The sequence below is a fragment of the Tympanuchus pallidicinctus genome, unplaced genomic scaffold (genome assembly GCF_026119805.1).
Source record: "Tympanuchus pallidicinctus isolate F22 unplaced genomic scaffold, pur_lepc_1.0 scaffold1, whole genome shotgun sequence".
Lineage (NCBI taxonomy): Eukaryota > Metazoa > Chordata > Aves > Galliformes > Phasianidae > Tympanuchus > Tympanuchus pallidicinctus.
Window position 1 is genome coordinate 19273005 of NW_026294618.1, and position 19609 is coordinate 19292613.

The 19609-nt window shown below is 42.6% G+C and overlaps 2 protein-coding genes across 3 annotated transcripts in view; one reads left to right on the plus strand and one right to left on the minus strand.

The window, feature by feature from the left end:
• Nucleotides 1-19609, plus strand: part of FBXO25 (F-box protein 25) — a 653677-nt gene that overhangs the window by 98642 nt on the left and 535426 nt on the right. The window lies entirely within an intron of this gene.
• ERICH1 (glutamate rich 1) overlaps nt 13385-19609 on the minus strand; it is a 97066-nt gene continuing 90841 nt past the window's right edge. The window contains exons 6-7 of one of the 2 annotated variants that reach the window (XM_052697677.1): nt 15918-15998; nt 13385-14615 (exon numbers count right to left, since the gene is read on the minus strand). In XM_052697677.1, coding sequence (XP_052553637.1) covers nt 14452-14615; nt 15918-15998 — 245 coding nt within the window. In that variant the 3' untranslated portion in view covers nt 13385-14451. Of the gene's footprint in view, nt 14616-15917; nt 15999-19609 lie in introns of those variants that run through there. The other variant, XR_008209983.1, reaches the window with a different exon arrangement.

A 19609-nucleotide genomic window follows, 5' to 3' on the forward strand; every position in this document is an offset into this window, starting at 1 on the left:
CATCCTGTTGGTAGACCAAGTCAGATGGTAACAGAAAACGGGAAAAGAAGCTTTCCACTCTCAGTCCAGCTCTCACAAAGTCAGTGAGTGGAAGCTGTTGTTCTCTACCTGAGCCCAAGGCAAGATTTGAAGAGTAAAATAATTCATAGTTAAGAATACCTCTTATAACACCAACACCTCTTACTATTAGGAATCAAAGCAGTGCTGTGAGCTGTTGCACCAGCATGACTGAGGAGGCAGGCAAATGAAGTTCAAAGGCAAGACTGAGCAGAAAGGATGGAATGCAAGCAAGGGAAAAAAATTAAATCAATTTTGATTTTAAAGAATTGCCTTGTCACATCATTTCCTCTGGTAACAGTGCTGAGTGCTACCGAACGTGGTGGAGTTGAATCAATGTGAGTAAAATCTGAATTTTTGATCAGCAATGCTGGAGCTATTTGAGACCAGGATGTTTTGAGATACCTGGTAGCATTTGTTCTGTGAGCTGAACTGCCTCCCACTTCAGATTCTGCACTGCCAGTCAGCTCTGTCTCCATCAGAGAGATGTGTTTCAGCACCCTCAAAACTTAACACATTTCATGGAGCCACAATTCACAAGTAGCACTTTGCCAGAAACACACCCTAAAGAGCAAGCTCTCATCTGTTTGTAGATTAATTACAGAGAACCCCCCGTTACCCAGGGCATACTGTTAAGTAGATAATGATATACATGACTCAGTATACCACTTCATAGTCTGGATACTGAGGAATGTGAAGCTGGCCCAGTAACAGGATCTGCTGAGCAGCTCAGTGGGTTGCATCAGTGTGCGTGAGAGGCAGTGGCAGCCAGTCCTGCTGGCAGTGACACCACAACCCCTTGTACCTTCTGCACCAAGAAGTACAGGTGAGTCTTCACGGGGACCACTGTTTCTGCAGGCTACCTGCAGGGTGTCTTTATGACAGGACTGCTTTTAATGCCTCCTCTCAGGGAGAACAGAGACGTGCTGCCCCAATGCACAGTCTGAGGCTTCTTACCTTATTTCAAGTTGCCTTTTCTTAGTTCATGGGCTGTTTCAACACAGAGCATATTTGAGACTCGTGTTTCCATTGAGGGCATTGTACAGGGAAGTACTTGAGCTATTAGAAAAAACAGTTGCAATTTAAGAAACACACTGGTGGCATAAGTGTATGTGCACCCACTTAGATCAGAACTGAGATAAATATACACAATGCATACGTCCGTAATTGGATTGAGGGCTCAGAGTGAAGGAAAAAGAAAACCAATCTGCCTTTCTTTGTATATTGAAGAGCTTTGAGTGAAAATCCACCCCAGAAATCCCCTCTTGCAATCACTATTTGGAGTACTGTGGTTGGATCTGATCCTCAGGGTGTTTTCCAGTCTAAACAGTTCTATGATTGTAAATAGGCTTTCATCTACAGCATTTGTTTATGGATGGTATTTTAAAAGTTGCCTGCCACACCTCTAGCCCCCTCATTTCTGTTTCCATGTATTGCAGTTCAAACAGCCCATCGCCTGCATTTAGTCCCTGAACATTTCCTACTGAGCAATAACTGCGTATTTCACTGCATGCTCTTTACAAATGTGTTAGCAGGCTGAAGGAACTGCTGTGAATTAAACCAGAGTGGGTGACCACAGCACAGCAGAAAGAACCTCACCCAGCAGCTTTTGCGTCCGGTTTGCATCTTCTGGCTCCTCTGCAGATATTTAGAGTTCTTTCAAAGTGACAGAGTTCCTTATTCCCAGCATGGCGTTCCATGGGGCTAGGTGGTCTTTTGGATCTTTTGGCAGTGATGGGAAGGATGATTCATTTGTTTAAACCAATTAACCTTGTTATACACTCATCTGGTAAACAGAAGTCACACCCAGGTCTGTGCTCACAGATTCCCAAGGAAGAAAATATCACTTGCCGGAAAGAGGAAAAATTAAACTTGCTAACATTACAATTTTCACGCTACTTAGAATAATCAGCAGCTGGGGCTAGGGATTGATTTGTTTTCCTTTTCAAAACTCCATTCCCTTCTGCTTCTTTCTTTATCTTTTAAGCACAGATGCAAGTAGTTCGCTGCATCTTTACTTGTTCCTGTCTTGTGAAAGTTTCCTGGTTTGGCAGAAATAATTAGGCATCCAAAAAAATTTAAAAAAAACCCAAACAACTCTATCTTCTTCATTTGTAAATGCAAGACTTTGCATAGTTTGGTTTATGGATGTGTCCATGTTACAGGCATGCTTTAAGGATCTCATCTGGAAATTTGCCCAGATACCTTGCAGTAATGGATATTCAGATACAGTTATTTCAAAGAGCAAGTCTACGAGGCATCAGAGATTACTTAAAATGAAACATGTACATCGTTTTTATGGAGTAGTCTCAGCAGGCACAGAAAAATGATGTACGGCGAATCAAACGAGATCCATTTGCTCTGAGTCCTAAGGGTGTGCAAACCCTGGACCTGCTGCGTTCCTGATGTGCTGCCAGCTGTGGGGCTGCTGCAGGGTGGGAAAGTCCCACATTGATCAATAGCTCAGATGGAGCTTACATGGACATCTTCATCTCCAGTAGGGAAAGGCTGTTGATTTGTGCAACTGCAATGAAATTATGCCTGTTACGAGATTGAATGTTTAAATTTAAAGTCCTCCACCTGCAAAAGGTAGCCAACGTTTCAGGCCATTGCTAAAAACAGTTTGAGTCTGGTGTTTGCCCAAATTCACAGCATCTCAGATTTGCAGAGGTTGGGACTTTTGGAGACCATCAAATCCAACCCTCCTAAACCTGCTAAAGGAGGTATCCTACAATAGGTCACACAGGTAGGTGTCCAGATGGATCTCGGATATCTCCAGAGAAGGAGATTCCGCAACATCGCTGGGCAGTTTGTTGCAGTGCTCTGTCATCCTCACAGGAAAGTTCTTCCTTACTATTCTTTGAGCTGTCCTCGAGCTGGCTGAGCAAAGAGCTGGATATCAACAAGAGGTTACCACAGATATGTAATTTTTCACTGAGTGTTTTCATCCTACATTTCTTAAAGAAATATCTTTCCTCTTCTCTCTTGGTCTTCACCCACAGTGGTGCTACGTGAGCAGATCAGAGCTAGAAAGGAAATCCACAACAATATTTTGTGTCTGAATCAGTAGTGTGTGAAATAAAAGCTGTTACTAAAAATTAGCATAAATTTCTGCATTCTCATGATTTGACTTGACTTTACCTTGGGCATATGAGCTATTATTTGGGTGACATAATATTGATATTAAAAAACCACCAGCACTGGAGTAATGAATTGGGCCATGCACAACAATGACAGTAACAAGAACAGTTGTGTATATTTAAAAAGTCAAAAGTTAGAAACTGGGCATAAAGTGGATAAAATGCTAAAAATTCACACTCTAGAACTGGGAACTGAAACTGAACTGAAGGCTGGACCTAAACTATATCTAATGGTCATGAGTGCAAAGTGGAGTCCCACAGTGAGCCTCAGGAGGGCTTTGACCTGTGGATGTGCAGCTGTGGCTGGTGAGGCCAAATGTCCATCCTGAGATGTCCAACCATTGTGCTCCAGTGGCCCTGTCCTGGAAAGGGAAGGTGAGGATAGAGGTGAGTTTATCTTTCTATCTTATCTATCTTTGTTCCTGTAAAGGGGCCACCTGACCTACTGTATTCTTGATGTGATTCACTTGAGACATTTTTTTTTCCTCTGGAGATGACTGTGGTTGTTTACCATTTGCAAACAGAGCACAGACAGGACTGTGGTTCTGTCTCAGAGTTTATAATGGGAGGAAGAACTAATGAAACATACCGGGTTACTTATATGGAAGTTCAGTCAGTCTGATTCTGTGTTTAATCACATTTGTTTTGGGAGCAAGCAGAGCACTGGGAGAGCTGTAGCATGAAAGTTTCAGACTCTGGCTGTTAGACTACTGTTCTCCTGCTCACCAGTATCCCCTCTACCCCTCTCTCCTGCAGCAGAAACTGGTCTTCTCCCCATCCCTACTGCAGAGGGCATGTCATGAGGCTGCCAGCAGAGCTCCTGGTGCCACTTTGTACCCATACCCTGGAACAGGAGCTTTGAGACCACTGGCCTGCTGGGAGTATAGCACTGAAGAGGGCTCTGATTTCAAGCTGGTATTTTGGAGTAGCTCCTCTTGCCAGGGCTGGTGTCCTGCAGGCCTTCTGCAGAATTTCTTCTTTCCTTCTGCCCTTATCATGAATGGGGAACAGAAGGTGCTGTCTCAACACTGGGAAGCACTTCTGTGTAAGTGCTGCAGCACCGGTGCAGGCTGCCCAGAAGTTGTGGAGTTTCCTCCTTGGAGATCCTCAAAAGCCTCCTGGATGTGGTGCTGGGCACCCTGCCCTGGGTGTCCCTCCTGGAGCAGTGTTGGGCTGATGGCCCTGCCAGCCTCAGCCAGTCTGTAACTCTGTGATTCTGAGCTGTGGCACCCACCTGATGTGGTGCTGCTCATTTCAGTGAGGTCAAGCTTTGTGATAACTAAAGCAAGCCACCTAATTTGACTTCAGTGCCTTTACTATCTAAACCACGCTTTTTTTCCCCTTAATACTATGGACTTCTTCCTAGGAAGAGTGGACAGAACAGCAAGAGATCATCTGTGCTGAAACTTGTTTTACTGAATAAACTTAAAACAGAGATGATGATTTCTAGTTCTGCCCTTGTACCAGGCACAACCCTTGGAAGCTCTTGGCAATGCAGCCACGTACATCAAATTGCTGGAAGAAAAGCTCTGAGATTGCTCAGTCCTTGCTTGAATGTTAGGTGGCATCTTCTTTTTGACCACCCTCCGGAATGAAGTGTTGGTTGTTGTGTTGGCCACTTCCAGGCTTGTTGAACCTCCTATCCAAACCAGATTTATACAGAAGTAGCACAGCAAATGGAACTCTTTTATGAATCCACTAAAACATCATCAAGCAGGGCAGCATTATCTTTGCTAGGGTACTGTAACACTGTGTATAGGGCAGGTGAACAAACAAGACACAACTTGGTGTCAACCCTGCTTGGGATGTCCCTCAGATGCCTCCCACCCCCGCTGTGACAGGGTGACTTGTGCTGTGACTCACTGTATCAGTCTTGTGTTCCTCCTCATCCTGTGTTTGTACAGCTGATGTTTTTACCCAGGCCTCAAGCTTTTTGCACTTTTTTTTGAACTGCACTGCCAATTTGAGATTACTTTCCAGATTTTAGATCATTGAGAATTCTGCTTCAGCCTTAGGCACTTGCTGTCCTTCCTGGGTTGATGTTTTATGCATACCCACTTTTGTAATATGAGTCATTAGTAAAAATATCAGTCAGCCCCCATTCACAGCAGCGTGCAGCAACCCATTCTGTACTTTTCTTCCCAGACATTCAAAGAAAACCGTTCATTCCTTGTACTTCTTAGACAAGATCTCATTACAGCAACTCATTTAAGAGTGCATTTCCCCAGCTTGCTTGTGAGAATCTTTTGTGACCGTCTTACTCATACTAATACGCCATATAGCACGGTGCTTGCCCACTTGCTTGTTAGCTTGTCTAAGGAAATGGGGTTGGTTCCACATGATTTATTCCTGGTAAACAAGTTAGCCGCTTTTGATCATCTTAATTTTCTGTAGGTTTGCAGACAGCTCTGATTATTTGTTAAGCACTGCTGAGTGTGTGTTGAGTGCTGTTGAGTTGCAGGCTGACTCTGGGCTTTTTGGGATTTTTACCCTATTTCAGTCTTCTGGGAACTCACCCATCCTTCATGCACTTCAGATGCAATCACTAATCACTAATGGCTCCAAGTGCTTCAGCCAGATCCTAAAGTACTCCAGTATGAATTTCCTCAGGTGCACATGGCAATAGCATAATTATTAAGTGAATAATAATAATAATGCTCTCCAGCAGCAGCACCTCTCAGGTAATGAAAGCAAATGGGTCCTCTGTTTAAAATATTACTTAAAAAATACATATACTGATTATGATAATTAGATATCACAACTAAGAGTACAGTTTCAGACTTGGTATGTACAGAGCATCTGAGACATTGGCATAACTCCCTTTTGGCATTATGCAGTATGGCACAGACATTTTCAGCAAGGTTGATGGTCTGAGTGATTCAGTTATTGCCTTGTTCTCACTGTGCAAGGAAATTGATGTTCTTCCCAATCCTTATTAGGAGCTAGTGGCAAATAAGGGAGAAAAAACACTCGGTTGCTCCCCTTTGCATTTTTACTACCAGTAACAGGTTGTCAGGGCGACCTGTCAAACTCTGCATCTTGCTTATTTGCATGGAAAGCCATTGAGGATAATATGTTTAGCTCATTTGTACATGCGGAACACAATGGGGACGTCCTGGGGGCTTCTAGGAGCAATTGCAACAGCAGTAGTAAACAGTCATTCATTAAGGACTGATATCATCCCTGGCTTTAAGACACTTAACAAGCTACTTATGCAGCTGGAGGAAGGGAAGACCGCTGAGTCAGTTGCAGATGGATGCAGAGCCAGATGACTTAAGATCTTGGCAGGCTAGTAACTTCTCTCAGGAGGACCTCAAGCACCCAGGGGGCCATCATTTCTATCCAAGATTATTATCATTTTTTTAGACAGAGACCGTTAATTTCACTGCTGTATCTCTACCTATGGCATCTCCCCAGAAATCACAGAATTATTGAATGGCCTGGGTTTAAAGGGATCAGAAACACCATCTAGTTCCAAACTCCTCTGCCATGGGCAGTGTTTCCACCCATCTTATCAGGCTGCCCAGGGCCCCATCTATCCTGGCCTTGAATGCTTTTAGGGATGGAACACCCACAGCTTCTCTGATCAGCTTATGCCAGGGCCTCTCTGCCCTTTGTGGAAAGAATTTCTTCCCAGCATGTAACCCAAGTTTCTCCTTTTTTAGTTTAAAGCCATTCCCCCTTATCCTGTCATTATCAGAATGTATAAAAAGTCAGACCCCTTCCTGCTTACACGCTCCTTTCAAGTACCGGAAGGCTGCAATGGGGTCTCCCCAAAGCCTTCTTTTCTCCAGACTGAATAAGCCCAACTCCCTCAGCCTGTCTTTGTAGGTGCCCCAAAGACCAAGGCTCTCTGGTGCTCTGTCTGGAGGTGCTGGGCAGAGGCGTGAGGGCAGGGCAGGACCCCGCTCAGACGTGCAGAGCTCCACGGCTCTCTCTGCTCTCTCTTTCAGCAAAGCGGATGATTTCGGGTTCTTGGCACCACCTCGGCTCATGCAGCACAGAGCACACACAGCACTTTATTTACAGTGCAGCGTGGGTCTGCAGATAATTCAACCTCAGCAATATTACACAATTACTTATAGATGCCTGCGTTGAAAGTAAATGAAAATTATGATTTATTGAGAACTTCTCAGTAGTCCCTGGAAGTAAAGAATATAATAACCAGTAACATTTTATACCAAACATTGTGTTAACAGAAAGAATACTATCGTATAGGTATTGACATAATAATTTTTCTTTTCTGCTGAACTACAGAGGTACACACAGCCCTGCTTTCAGCCCTGCTTTATGTGCATTGTGTGGTGCTGGGCGTCTCAGGATGATGACCATTATTTCTCACCAAAGGAATATCTCTGACTTGGGCAAAACGAGTGCCCAGAGCCTCAGTCAGCCCTCCTGGTGGTGTAGGACAGGTGGCACAGCACAAAGCATCTGTGTGCTGCTGCAGCATGGGGCCGGGCTCTGCTGCTGCCTGAGCCTCATGTCCCAAGCCTGGTCTCAGCTGTAGTGGCACTGGGCTGCACCCAGCACTTCAGGCACCTGCAGCCTCACAACTCTTGACAGCAGCAAGCGCCACAACCCCACTGCTATGGGGGTTCTTTCTCTGCAGTTCACACTCATAGACTTACTATTCAAGGAAAAACCCTGTGCTCCTTCCAGTTTCTGCAGGAGAAAGGAAGGAAGACAGCATGAGGGCACTGCACATCATTGCTTCCACTTTGCTGCGCTCTGCTGCAGCCAGGTGCTGGCTTTGAATAGAAAGAGCTTGCTCAGTATTTACATCTCCAGTGTAAGCTTACTCTTATTCAGCACTGCTCCAGGTGCCTCTGGTCTGTACCCAGTTTCTGCTTTCTGCTTTCTGCAGCTGAGCTGCTCTCTCTTTGAAAGCCTTATGCAGGTCCTGGCAACCATGCCTCCAAATCTGCTAACTGACCATCTCCATATCTCTGTGTCTTCGATGTGAAATGGCTCTTACTGGTAGCTGTTTCTGTAGAGATAGAGACAATTCATCTCAGCTCCCATGGGCTTTCTAAAAGCGAGGTGCCCAGTCCAAGTGAAATCTCCATGTCTGCAGTCAGCAAAGAGGGGAGGGAGAGCCTCCTCTTCTGGGCACCCAAAGGGAGTGAGCTGCTCTGCAGAGTGCTGATTTTTGGTGCTGGCTATGTAGAAAACCAACGGAAATGCTTAGGAATCCTACTTCAGTGTCAATATCCTTAAGAATACTCTGGGTTTTTTAATGTGCTACGCAGTGAAGAAATAATTTTGCTTTAGTGTGGGAGAGCAGTTATAAAGCATAAGTCAGCCTGTATGATTCAAGAGAAAGAAAAAAAACACACACACACAAAACCCCAGCAACCTGTTTCTGACCCAGTATAAGCTGGTTGGTTTACATTCATTTCCCTTGCCCTTTTGATGCAAACTTGTACTGAGATAGTTGCAGAGTTAAAACACAGCTGAAGGTACACAGAGCTTAAATGAGCCCCAGCTTTGCTAAATGGCTGCAGAGCACTGGCTCACTGAATCTGCTCTAGGCTCTGATGGATTCTGGGCTCACTGCATAGCCTGGGGGATCAGATTTTCACCTCCTCTCCTCTGGGTGGAGGATGTTTTACTCCCCTTGCTCTTATGAAGTTACGCCCATCCTTCCATTGCGTACTGTTCTGCAGGATGAGGTCATCTGAGGCTGTGGTGCCTTTCTGCTTGGCAAAGAAAAGACAGAAGAGATGCAGAGACATGAATGCAAAGCGTAGAACTGTTTTTTTTATTGAAAAAAAAATGACTACAGAGAGGAAAAAAAAAAACACTGCAGGTATCTTTTCACGGCCAACACTGCCGGTGTTTTTACAGTTCCTCCACTTAATACAAACATTATCAAATTCACAGTCTAATTCCAGCAGGGGATGAAACCTTACAAATAACCCCTTAGGTGAACACCAGGGCTAATGAATAGGTTATAACCCAGAAAGTGGATGAGAGAGGGACCCTGAGTTACCGATGAAAGAAACATCGGCAGAGCTGTGTGACAAACACCAAGACTCAGAAGGAGACTGCATTGCACTCAGTGATGAGGTGCAGGGCTCATGGCATCCCTCCCTGCACCTCATCACTCACCTCCTCCTGTAGCTTGAGGGTAAACCAAGGCTTCTGTGCTGTCCCTATATCCTTTCTTTCTCCATCTACAGATAGGACCTATCACGGTGCTGCTGAGCGCAGAGCACAGTCCTACACATATTTTTTTTTCCTTGGGACGAAGCTTGCTTTTTAAAAAGAAATATGGCTCAGTTATGACAGGAGAGCCACACACTGCTTGAGTTATTCCCAGGCAGTGATGATTCTGTTCAAGCTTTTATGCACTTCGACTTCGTGTGCCATCATCCCTTTTGGGCTGAGAGTTTCAAGTCCCAGTAATTCATTACTGAAGAACACACAGCGAAGGACAAACCAGTTTGTTATTCGCTATGTTTTTCAAAGATTCAAGATATTTATCAGCAGCAGGGTCACTTTCCATTGGTATTTCTTCCCTACTCTGGTTTAAATCACAGCAATGAGATACACCCCTTTTCCCCAGCCAGGAAAATTACAGAAAAAGAAAACAGCCCCCTTACAGGAAGTTCCTGCATGCGTAAAGAAACCATCCACACACCTTCATCTCCTCCCGAAGTCCCTCCAAGCAGCTGCCAGGCCACAGGCTGGAGGTCGCTCCCAGACCTGTCTTCACTGTATGCATAGAGAGCTAATTGGATTCCACTTGTAAATGGAGATAAATCCCACCCACAGTTTCTGAGTGGAAACGTATGGAAGCAAGTACTAGGAGTTAATTCAAACCCCCACTCAGTCTGCCATCCTTTAATCACCCTGCTGCAAACTTTTCACTTACATTTTATCAGTGGGGTGCTGAGGGTTATATGAAGTTCCTACAAGATTTGGAGAAGGTGTGGAGCACTTAAGTGGTCATTCACAGAAATGTTGCTATGGAGGGGGAGAAGCAGCTATTTTTAGGTCTTTTTGGATTATATTTGTACGTACAAACACTTGCTGCAAAGACAGAGGAACTCTGATTAAAAGTCAGTGCCACACCGTAGCTCATGATTACATGCTCAGTTAAAACCTGAAGTGAACACAGCTCCAGGAATCATATTAATCTATCGTTTGATTAAACTACCTAAGCTACCTTATTAAATTGCTATCTTTGTAGAACAGTAACAAGAAAGTCATATGAAAGACAAGATTTATTTTATGTTGTCATTGGCTCCTCATAACTAAGGGGAAAAGGCAAAGACAAGCATTAGTAACCTTCTTGTTTGGTTGCTTTATCATCAGTGGGAAGTATAATTAGTAATTGAAAAGGTGATGTGGGCACAGAACATACTTAACAGGATGCCATTTAAAAGGATTACCATCACAGTTGTGCCAAAAATCCATCTGTCTGGCACGAACATCCTCACAGGGTACAAAATGAAGGGTTTATCAGTAAGGTGCCTCCCCCCGGTCCGTGCCACATCCCTGCCAGAACAGCAGTGAGCCACCAGCAGCTTCAGCGAGGGCTGGGGCTGAGGCTCTTTATCTAGGAGCCCATTCTGCCCCACAGAAAACTTCAGGGCGGCTGTAGGATAGGAAACAGCCCATACCAGAGATGGGCTGCTTCAGACTGTGGCACAGCTACTGTATAAACAGATGTGTACATAATTCAGGGATAGAAGAACTCTGGGTTTGGTTTCATCCTTTCTTTGATATGCGGATTAAAGGCTCAGAGTGACAATCACATAATCGCAGTGTAATAAGTGACCAAGCGAAGGCTGGTTGGTAGGTACTCAATTTCTTGGTCTGTGGCGTATCTGGAAACTCACAGTCTGCAGCTCCACAAAGCTAGAGATTAGCTTTATAGATAAAAATGCTTTAGAGTGGGAACTTTGATGCAGAAACACAATTTCCACAAGATCTGTGAAAAGACATCAGAGGCGCTGCATGCATTTTGTACTCTGCTTCTTAGTGGAGTGTTACCTTGAGTAGTTGTGCTGGGCTGCTGTGAAGAAGACAGAAATTCTGCTTTGGACAACTGAGTATACGTGTGTGAAAGTTTTTCATAAAACATGCCATTGCAAGTGACTGTAATGGGCTTTATTAGCACAAAAGTTCAAGCTCGAGTGCTCCCTCATCTATATCAGCAACGCCATTTCTCTAAAAACCTTTCCAGTCTATGCTACATCTATTTGAACAGAATACCAAACAAGTTTGACTTTCTGATAGCTTGATACTTTCACTTCACCTGACTTCAGGAGGTGGACGTACAAACCCAGCAGTTACAAAATCCCCTAGGACTCAAAGGATGAAGTAATTAGCTTGATGTATCAAGACATAATTCGAAGTAGAGAGGCTACTGCTGAGAGAAATGGATTTGTTTAGTTTAAATTTTTGGCATCAGGAGATATTAACAGATATTTGTCCAATTTTTGAGGTAAAACTAGAAAAATGCATTTTATGAAATTACTTTTAAACTGTATTTCTGAAGAAGGTTTAAATTTACTTGCTTAAACAGTACTTCTGTTACAATATTTTTACAAGCTAGGAAAAGTAAGAAGTATTTCCTGTAGCATAATTTCACAAACATAACAACTTACGTGCCAAAGGAAATTCACTGCTGGTGTTTCTTAAAAGCTTCACAAAACTAAGCAGCATTATCCTCCCCAAGCTCACCAGGCTTCATCAGCTTTCAATTGCTGAGGACTTGCCAACAGTTTTTGAAGTAAAATCCATATAAACAAAAGTACTAACGTGTTTAAAATGTAAATGCTTTTTGGGGTAGATAAAGGAAGAGATTAAATACCTCCGTTTGGCAAAGTGGTGTCCTGCCCAGCTTTTAGGAGCTGTGCCTCATATGGGATTCCATAGCTGAAATCAGGTGCCTGTAAGAGTGGCAAACAAAGGTAGGGTCCAAAAACTAAAGGTGGTACACTGGGAAAGGGGGAGTTCTTAGTGAATATGCAATTAGAAGGAAAGCAGCTTTTCTTTATCAAAATTCTGAGTTTAGATCCCTTCCTGAAGCGGATGCGCAGCTCTGACATTCATATCTTGAACCTCCTGTAGGACCAGGAATCCACAGGACTGTGCCAGTTCTGCCAAGGAAAACATCCCAAGAGGAAAGCACTGCTGGATGGAGACCAAACTTTTCACCCAAGGAGATCAAACTTTTCACCCAAAGATGTTTTTTAGTCTAGATCTAAATCTCCATCATCAAGCATAAATGTATTCATTTTGTAACTAATTCCCATTACACCTTCCTGCATGTCCCTGAGGCTCCCGAGTCCCCATCTTTCTGACTCCTCCATGGTCCAATTCATCTATTGCCAGGGTTGTTCTTCTGTCTGTCATTTTAATCAGTCTCAAATAAGATCTCCAAAACTATTCAAAGCAGTTCTCATGGTAAAAGTACATGGTTCTCATCAGCTCCATTTTCATGATGCAGTAAAATGAGAACGCAGCCCTGGTCAAGTTATCAATTCTTTATTTTGTTCTCGTATATCTTCTGAAAATTATACTGTGATTATATTTAAAAATTGCATCATGTTATTATACTTAGCTTTTACCTAACAGAATAGTTCATATTAGCATAGTAACAGAACTGATAACAGCTACTGATTTTGTATTCACCTTGCATGGGAGTAGGAAAAGGGTTGATAAAAACAGCTCACAAAGATATGTGCTCCAATTAGAAAGCCATACAGATCTCATATGGGAGGAAGGTGTCCCATTAGTATCTTCACTAACCGTGATTAAACACTTTCCAGATACGTCACTTATTTTTGTCAAAACAGTCTTTTCTAAAATAATTTCTTGTAGGGAGAAGCAGAGGATGGAATATTCCATTACGTGACTTTTAATGTTGAATATAAACAGAAGGCTATAGAAGATGGAGATAGTTTGTGTCTTAGTAAACTGTAGAAAAATATCCATTTCTAATCTTCTTCAATTTAACCACAGTGGTAGGAGAAAGACACATCTCTTGGAGGGGGTGACAGTAGGATATAGGAGCCAGAACAGCTCTGAAAAGGACAGATAAGAACTTCAACCTGATTCCATGTGTGGTTTGTCATGTCGCGCTGAACAATCTGAGGACTTCAGAACATTCAGCTGTGAAGGATGCCCCTTAGTGGTTGAATACAAACACTGTTGACAGAAGAAACAAATTTAAACACTGAAAAAATATATTTGCATTTATTAAGTGAGAACAAAGGATTTCAAACAGTAACATATGCATGGAAGAGTCTACAAAGCCATGTTCACACAGAGCGTTGGAAACGGCTGGACAAATGCTAACCAGCAGTAACAGAACATTCCTGAATAAGCTATTATATTGAGTAAGAAGAACAAGAAAACAGGGGAAAAGAAAGGGAGGTTAATCTCTATTTCAATCAGCATGCATATTTTTCGATGAGGGGTTTCTGCAGAGGAATACAATCAGATGTTTAGCTCTACAACAAGACTCAGCCCAAAATTTTTACTGATCCTTTCTAGAGTAGAGGGTTTCTGTACAGGATTACAAAGTCATCTGGACTGCTGTCATGGTTCCTTTCCAGCAATGTAGAGATGGCAGAGCCTTCAGCATCTCTGCTGCTGCACAAAGAAATCAGCATGTGCTACAACGCACACACATTTCTATACAAAAGGCATTGAAAAGTTTAAGATTCAATGTTAACGGTTAGAGTGCACAATTCCTGTAACTCACACAGACGTGTATTTCTAGTTAGACATAAACATACAAACAGCCTATGAAAGATTCTCTTTATCTGGTTTGACTCTTATCATGAGGAATGTATTGTTTCTGACTTTCCTTTTCAAAACCAGTCTTCGTATAGGAGTCAATTTACTAAAGCAGGAGCAAGGTGATGCCAAACAAGCATGGCACCCTCATCCATCTGCTTACATTTACTCTGATTTAAACTGTATTATATACATTTGGATGTCTCTTTATGTATACACTGGAAAACAAACAAAATCAAGGAATCACAGAACTGCAAGGGTTGGAAGGGACCTCATGAGACCACCGAGATCCACTATATTTACAAGTTCCTGGAAATCTGACTTTCATTAGTCATGATACTTTTTTCTTCCCTGGAGAAGTCTGTATTCTTTCATCTTTTTTAACTCTGCATGTAAAAATCGAGGCTGTAACGTGTCTCATTACCTCCACACCAGCAATGGAGACAGAAAAGCTACTCATCAGCATTACTGACACAAGCATTTACTTCTCAGGTCACATCTCAGCACAGCTTAAAGGGTCACAGAAAGTCTCTTCTGTTGAGCCAGCTGGTGTGTACTGTAGCTGGAGAGACTGATCCCAAGTGTGCCCAGGAGCAAGGCTGCCCGTTGCAGCAGTACGTCCGATGAGTTGATAACTATCTTTCCTGCAGCTTGAGTCTATAGGGAAAACAGAGCAAGTTATTATGCTGATTCTGCTGATTTCAACAGAAAAACTCATAATTTCAATGATGCTCTCCAGAATGGCAGTTATAAATCCAGGAAAGTAAAGCTAAAAGGGATCAGTAACATCTTTCATTAGCTCCATAGGTAGCACTGGACCAAACAGACAAGCGTTAACACAAACTCTTTAAGTGTAAGAAAGCAGCAGGAAATGCCAATCAAAGTAAAGATAAAAAGTTCATTATTTATCAATTCTCAGAGTAACAATAAGAAATTAATTGCCTAATGGAAGTATATGATACACCAAGATGAAACATAATTGCATGGATTCTCTATAGAGCAAAACAATTTCTTACATATATTGACAATGTGAATTAAAACATACTGTGCATCTTTCTAGTTGTGGCATTTCTTACACAAAACCTTCATTCTTTAAGCTTTCCTTTGCAATCAGTGGATGGAAAGTGTGGCACCTCTGAAATGATTCACAAAGCTCCCATTTCAAGGAACCTAGGATTCACTTCCAGATTCTGTGTGAGCTTAAATAATCAGAGCTCAGTGCTCAAGTGTAGTTAACAGTGTGGCTACTTTAGCAAAGGCATAATGTTCCTTGAACATTTCCAGGTACACTGAGCCAACACCACCCTGGGCAGATCAATACTGTTGGCGGCTTCTTTATCATCCTTATGTCCTTATACATAAGGAAGAAATTCTTCACTCTGAGTTGGTGAGGCACTGGCACAGGCTGCCCAGAGAAGCTGTGGATACTCTATTACTGGAGGTGTTCAGGGCCAGGTTGGATGGGGCTTTGGACAATCTGATCTTGTGGGAGGTGTCCCTGCCCATGGTAGGGAGGGGTTGGAACTTGATGGTTTTAATTCCAAGCCAAACCATTCTGTGATTCTGCAGTCATAATCATAGAAGTTGGTTGAACTGTTTTACCGAGAACTTATTACAAGGTCTTCAGAACCCCACCATTCTCATTCCTATTAATGTTTTCCTGCTGCCCCAAACTCACAATCAAAAGTGATAGAGAAGCACTGCAGAAACACAAGTTTCTTTTAAGTACCCTGCACTTGGTATTCCAACGTGATACCAATTATCAAGAATTATCGTAATTCATTTACTTTCCAGCAGAAGCTTAATTAAGACCTCTTTGAGTTTTTATGAATGTTAACCAAACAGAAGCCAGGACTCCCTTGGGTTGGTCAGGCAAAAATTTGAAACAAAATCCATCTGAGCAAGAAAAATATTTCAACAAACTAATTAAGAGCAGAAAAAGAGTTGGAATTTTCATACCTGCAGCAACCTTATATACCCAGGTGTCATTCTCCGCAGGGGGATAACCATTATTTCTAAGTCTTTGTTGAATTTCAGTCCCTGCAATTTTAGAACACAGAAAACATTACTAACTCCCAAGGACTTTCTACACTGACCTTCAAAGGAAACAGTGATTAAATTTAATATGCTTTGTTAGGAGTGCCAGAGTACTCCAAGAAGCAACATGCACAAACATTTTCTCCTTACCTGGTGCTCTTTTCCCTGTAGGTTCCTTAAATGCTAACATCGTACTCATATATAAAGCCCAGCTGAGTTGCATAACCTGTCACATGTGATCCGTCTGCAAAGCTTAGGTGTTGGCAGAGGCTGCATGTGTCTTGCCTGGGGCTAGGTATGTCTGCAATATTAGAAAGCTCTCTGGGAATGTCTGAAGCTCATTAAGAAACCAAAGCAACAGCTGACCTCTCTAAGAACAACAAGGCCTAAGCCTGTTTTATAGATAGCACTGGACTTAAAAAAAGAGGTCGTTACAGCATTTTGTATCACAGACTAACAATGCAAATAGGATTGGATTGCTTTTATGTGACTTAGAGTATATGTTTATATCTGTAGGACAACCTGTGTAGGAAGCTTTATTTAGCCATGACCCAAGTTGAAAGGATGTGTTAATAATATAACAAGGTTATTTGGAAGCACATTTAAAAATAATCTTTCTTTTCTGGGAGCGATCTCCTTTACCTGGTATGATGCATGTTCTTGCCTCCCTTTTCAACTGCTGAAGCCTTACCTCTAGAAAACACCTAATCTAATTTTTATTTTTACTATTAGTACTACTTTCTCTTAACTGTGATTCCTTTGCAGTGAGCTTGGACTCAGTTCAGCTCCTGAGGTGGTAAAATCTGATCTATAAAATCCATTTGTCTTTCTTTAAAAAGTTTCCATGGATAGACTGCAATGACAAAACTCTTCACCATCAATAGATGCAACCTTGAGTAAGGATAGCAAGGCACAATTCAGCTCCAGTTAGTCACAGTTCTAAGCATGTAGGATAAATCTTCAGGAGATGTCAACCAGCACAGCACCAGTGTGCTCTGCGAGACCACATCAGCGTACATCAGAAGCGCTTGACAGAACAGTGCTGATTTACACCCCTCCAGGCTCTTTACTATGGCATTCCAAAGTTCTGTAACATTCCTGCCATAAACCAGCAGAAAAATGAAAGTTTTCTACTTGGAGAAATATTCTACATTAGGCATTCTGCAGTGATATCAGTTATCAAGAATTACTGTAACTTGTTTACTTTTCAGCTGGTGTTTAATTAACGTAATAGAAAGGAGTGATGCTACTTTATTCTGAGGCTCTGGCTTGTGGGTAGATTTCACCTTTCTCTTGCCACACTACATTTATATCATATGAACTCTGTTAGCATCAGTGAAGTTATGTCTTATCTGCTGAAAAGCTAAGGTAAGTTGCACTGGTTCTATAGCATAAATCTAAATATTAAGCAGATTGGGAAATTGCTAATCTGGTCCTTTTAAAATACACACTTGAACAGTGGTCCCGTGCTAAATCTTAACTGTTGCGTGTCTCAGCTGTAGGAAATATGTTGATTGTTTCTCATTAATGCAATAAAATGGGGAGCTCGCTGAAAGACTTCTTCATAATTTGGGTTCACATTATCATAACAGGAGACACCACTAAAATACAGTGCATTAGTGAATGTAAGTCACTGTGTCTGTACAAACAAGTTCAAGCTTAAAATCTACACTGGAAAAAGGCAAAGCCATTTCTTCTTGTTTCTGTTTCTCACAGTCTGCCAAATGTTGTTCTTTGTGTACAAGAAAAGCACCCAGGATTGCTGCTCAGAGCAGGTTCCTAAAGCCTGCATTTGTATGGAAATGAGGAATGCAGGTTTTTTCCTTTAAATTTCCCATCTTGCTCACATTCAAAGCAGTATCACAATTTCAGTAGAGTTCAAAAGGCATTACTAATCATGTTTGTACCTGTGTGATTTTTCTAGTTCAGAGAATGGCAGTGGGGAGGAGGGCTTCCTGGGGCACGGTGATCAGACAGGGAGAACCTCCCATCCAGCATCCTTCTGCTAAAAATAAAAGGGAAACAGGATGCCTTGAATGCCACAGATCTTTTAAAAGTTATTTCTTGGCTGTGCTCAACATAGTTAAAGAGAAAAATGTTTTCTGTAACTGAAGGTGTTACCAAAATCTGTATTTCCTAAGGTCTCTGAAAGAACCACATGCCTGGCTTCTACGTAATTTCGGTTCTTTGAACAAACAGAAGTCTGCTTCAGTTCCTTTGGAAGTTCACATCCCAGAAAGGAACCATGACTGCCACATCAGCCAGAAGTTCTGCAGAGCTACAGATCCCCTCCACAGTCAATTCTGGGTTGGGCTGAGGGAGCAAGACAACCCCAATCAGTGCATGGCTCTCGTTACAAGAGAGATTTGCTCTCTTGGCAAATGCATGAGGATCCTGCTAGCAGAGCAGACTGCTCAACTCACTCATTTACTGGCACCTTTGTTGCTTGACGGACAGTTTTCTAATAGGCAACAAGCAGGCACAAATGCAAATTACATGCTGACATCCTCCCTTCCCTCCCCATTCCAGAATTAAAGGTGAGGAATTCTTTGACCCAACTCATCTGTATTTACAACCTTGTGTTCTATTCCATTAAGAGGAGGAATCAATGATGAAATTAAATGTTTCTTGATGTAAACCCATGCCTTCAGGATGAGCATGCGCTGTTTTCCCAAATGCAGTAGGAGTCAACTAAGGTGAACAACTTATTTGGACATACTTGGAGATTGGAAGGAACCTCAAAGGCCAACTAGTTCCAGCCCCCCTAGAGTAGGTAGGGACTTCTTCCACAGGACCAGGTTGCCCAGAGCCCCATCTAGCCTGTGCCAGTGCCTCACCACATCTTTCTCCTTCCTGAAGCAGAGGGAGAGAAGAGCAATGCAAGCTGGTAGTGTGCAAGAGACAGAGCATAGGAACAGCAGCTGGCAAGAGCAGCATCTTTCACCCACAGAGCTGCAATGGCATACAGTGCTCTGCAAAGGATGCTGAGTTGAGTTCACATGCATAAAGATCCATCAGCTGAGTCTGCAGCTGCCAGCAAACCCCAAGTCTAATATGGAGAGTAAAAATGCAAACCAGAGAGGAAGGGGAAGAAGAGAAAAAATAAAAATAGGGAAAAGTGAAATCTACTCATTGGCCATTGGGAAGAGAAGTGATAGGGGACCCAAGCAACAGATATCTGAAACAGATATTAGATCTGAGAGTACTTCCTCACAAATCATTCTATGAGTTGTTTAAAAATTAAAGCTAAGTTCAAAGGAATTTTGCCTGACACAAATGTAACTAAAAACACCAGCTCTTCAATGGTAAAAGGATTAGACCCCAACCCCACGAGCTCATCAAAGAAGGCCGGGGTCCTGCCCCAAAGTGCTCACAATCCATTTAGAAGCAGGTGGGTGCCAACAGATGGAGGAGCACTGGGAAACAAAGAGAATATAGTGCTTGGCATGCAAGGCAATGTTCTCAGCTCACTCACAGTCAGACTGTTTCCAAATTTTTGTGGGCGTTGCAGCAAAGCACGGTGTTAAGGAGGGATCTGAAGGTAGTTAATGAATTTTAAGATGATGAGCCAGGCAAGAAACAGGAACAATGTTAGTCATAATGTTGCATTACAC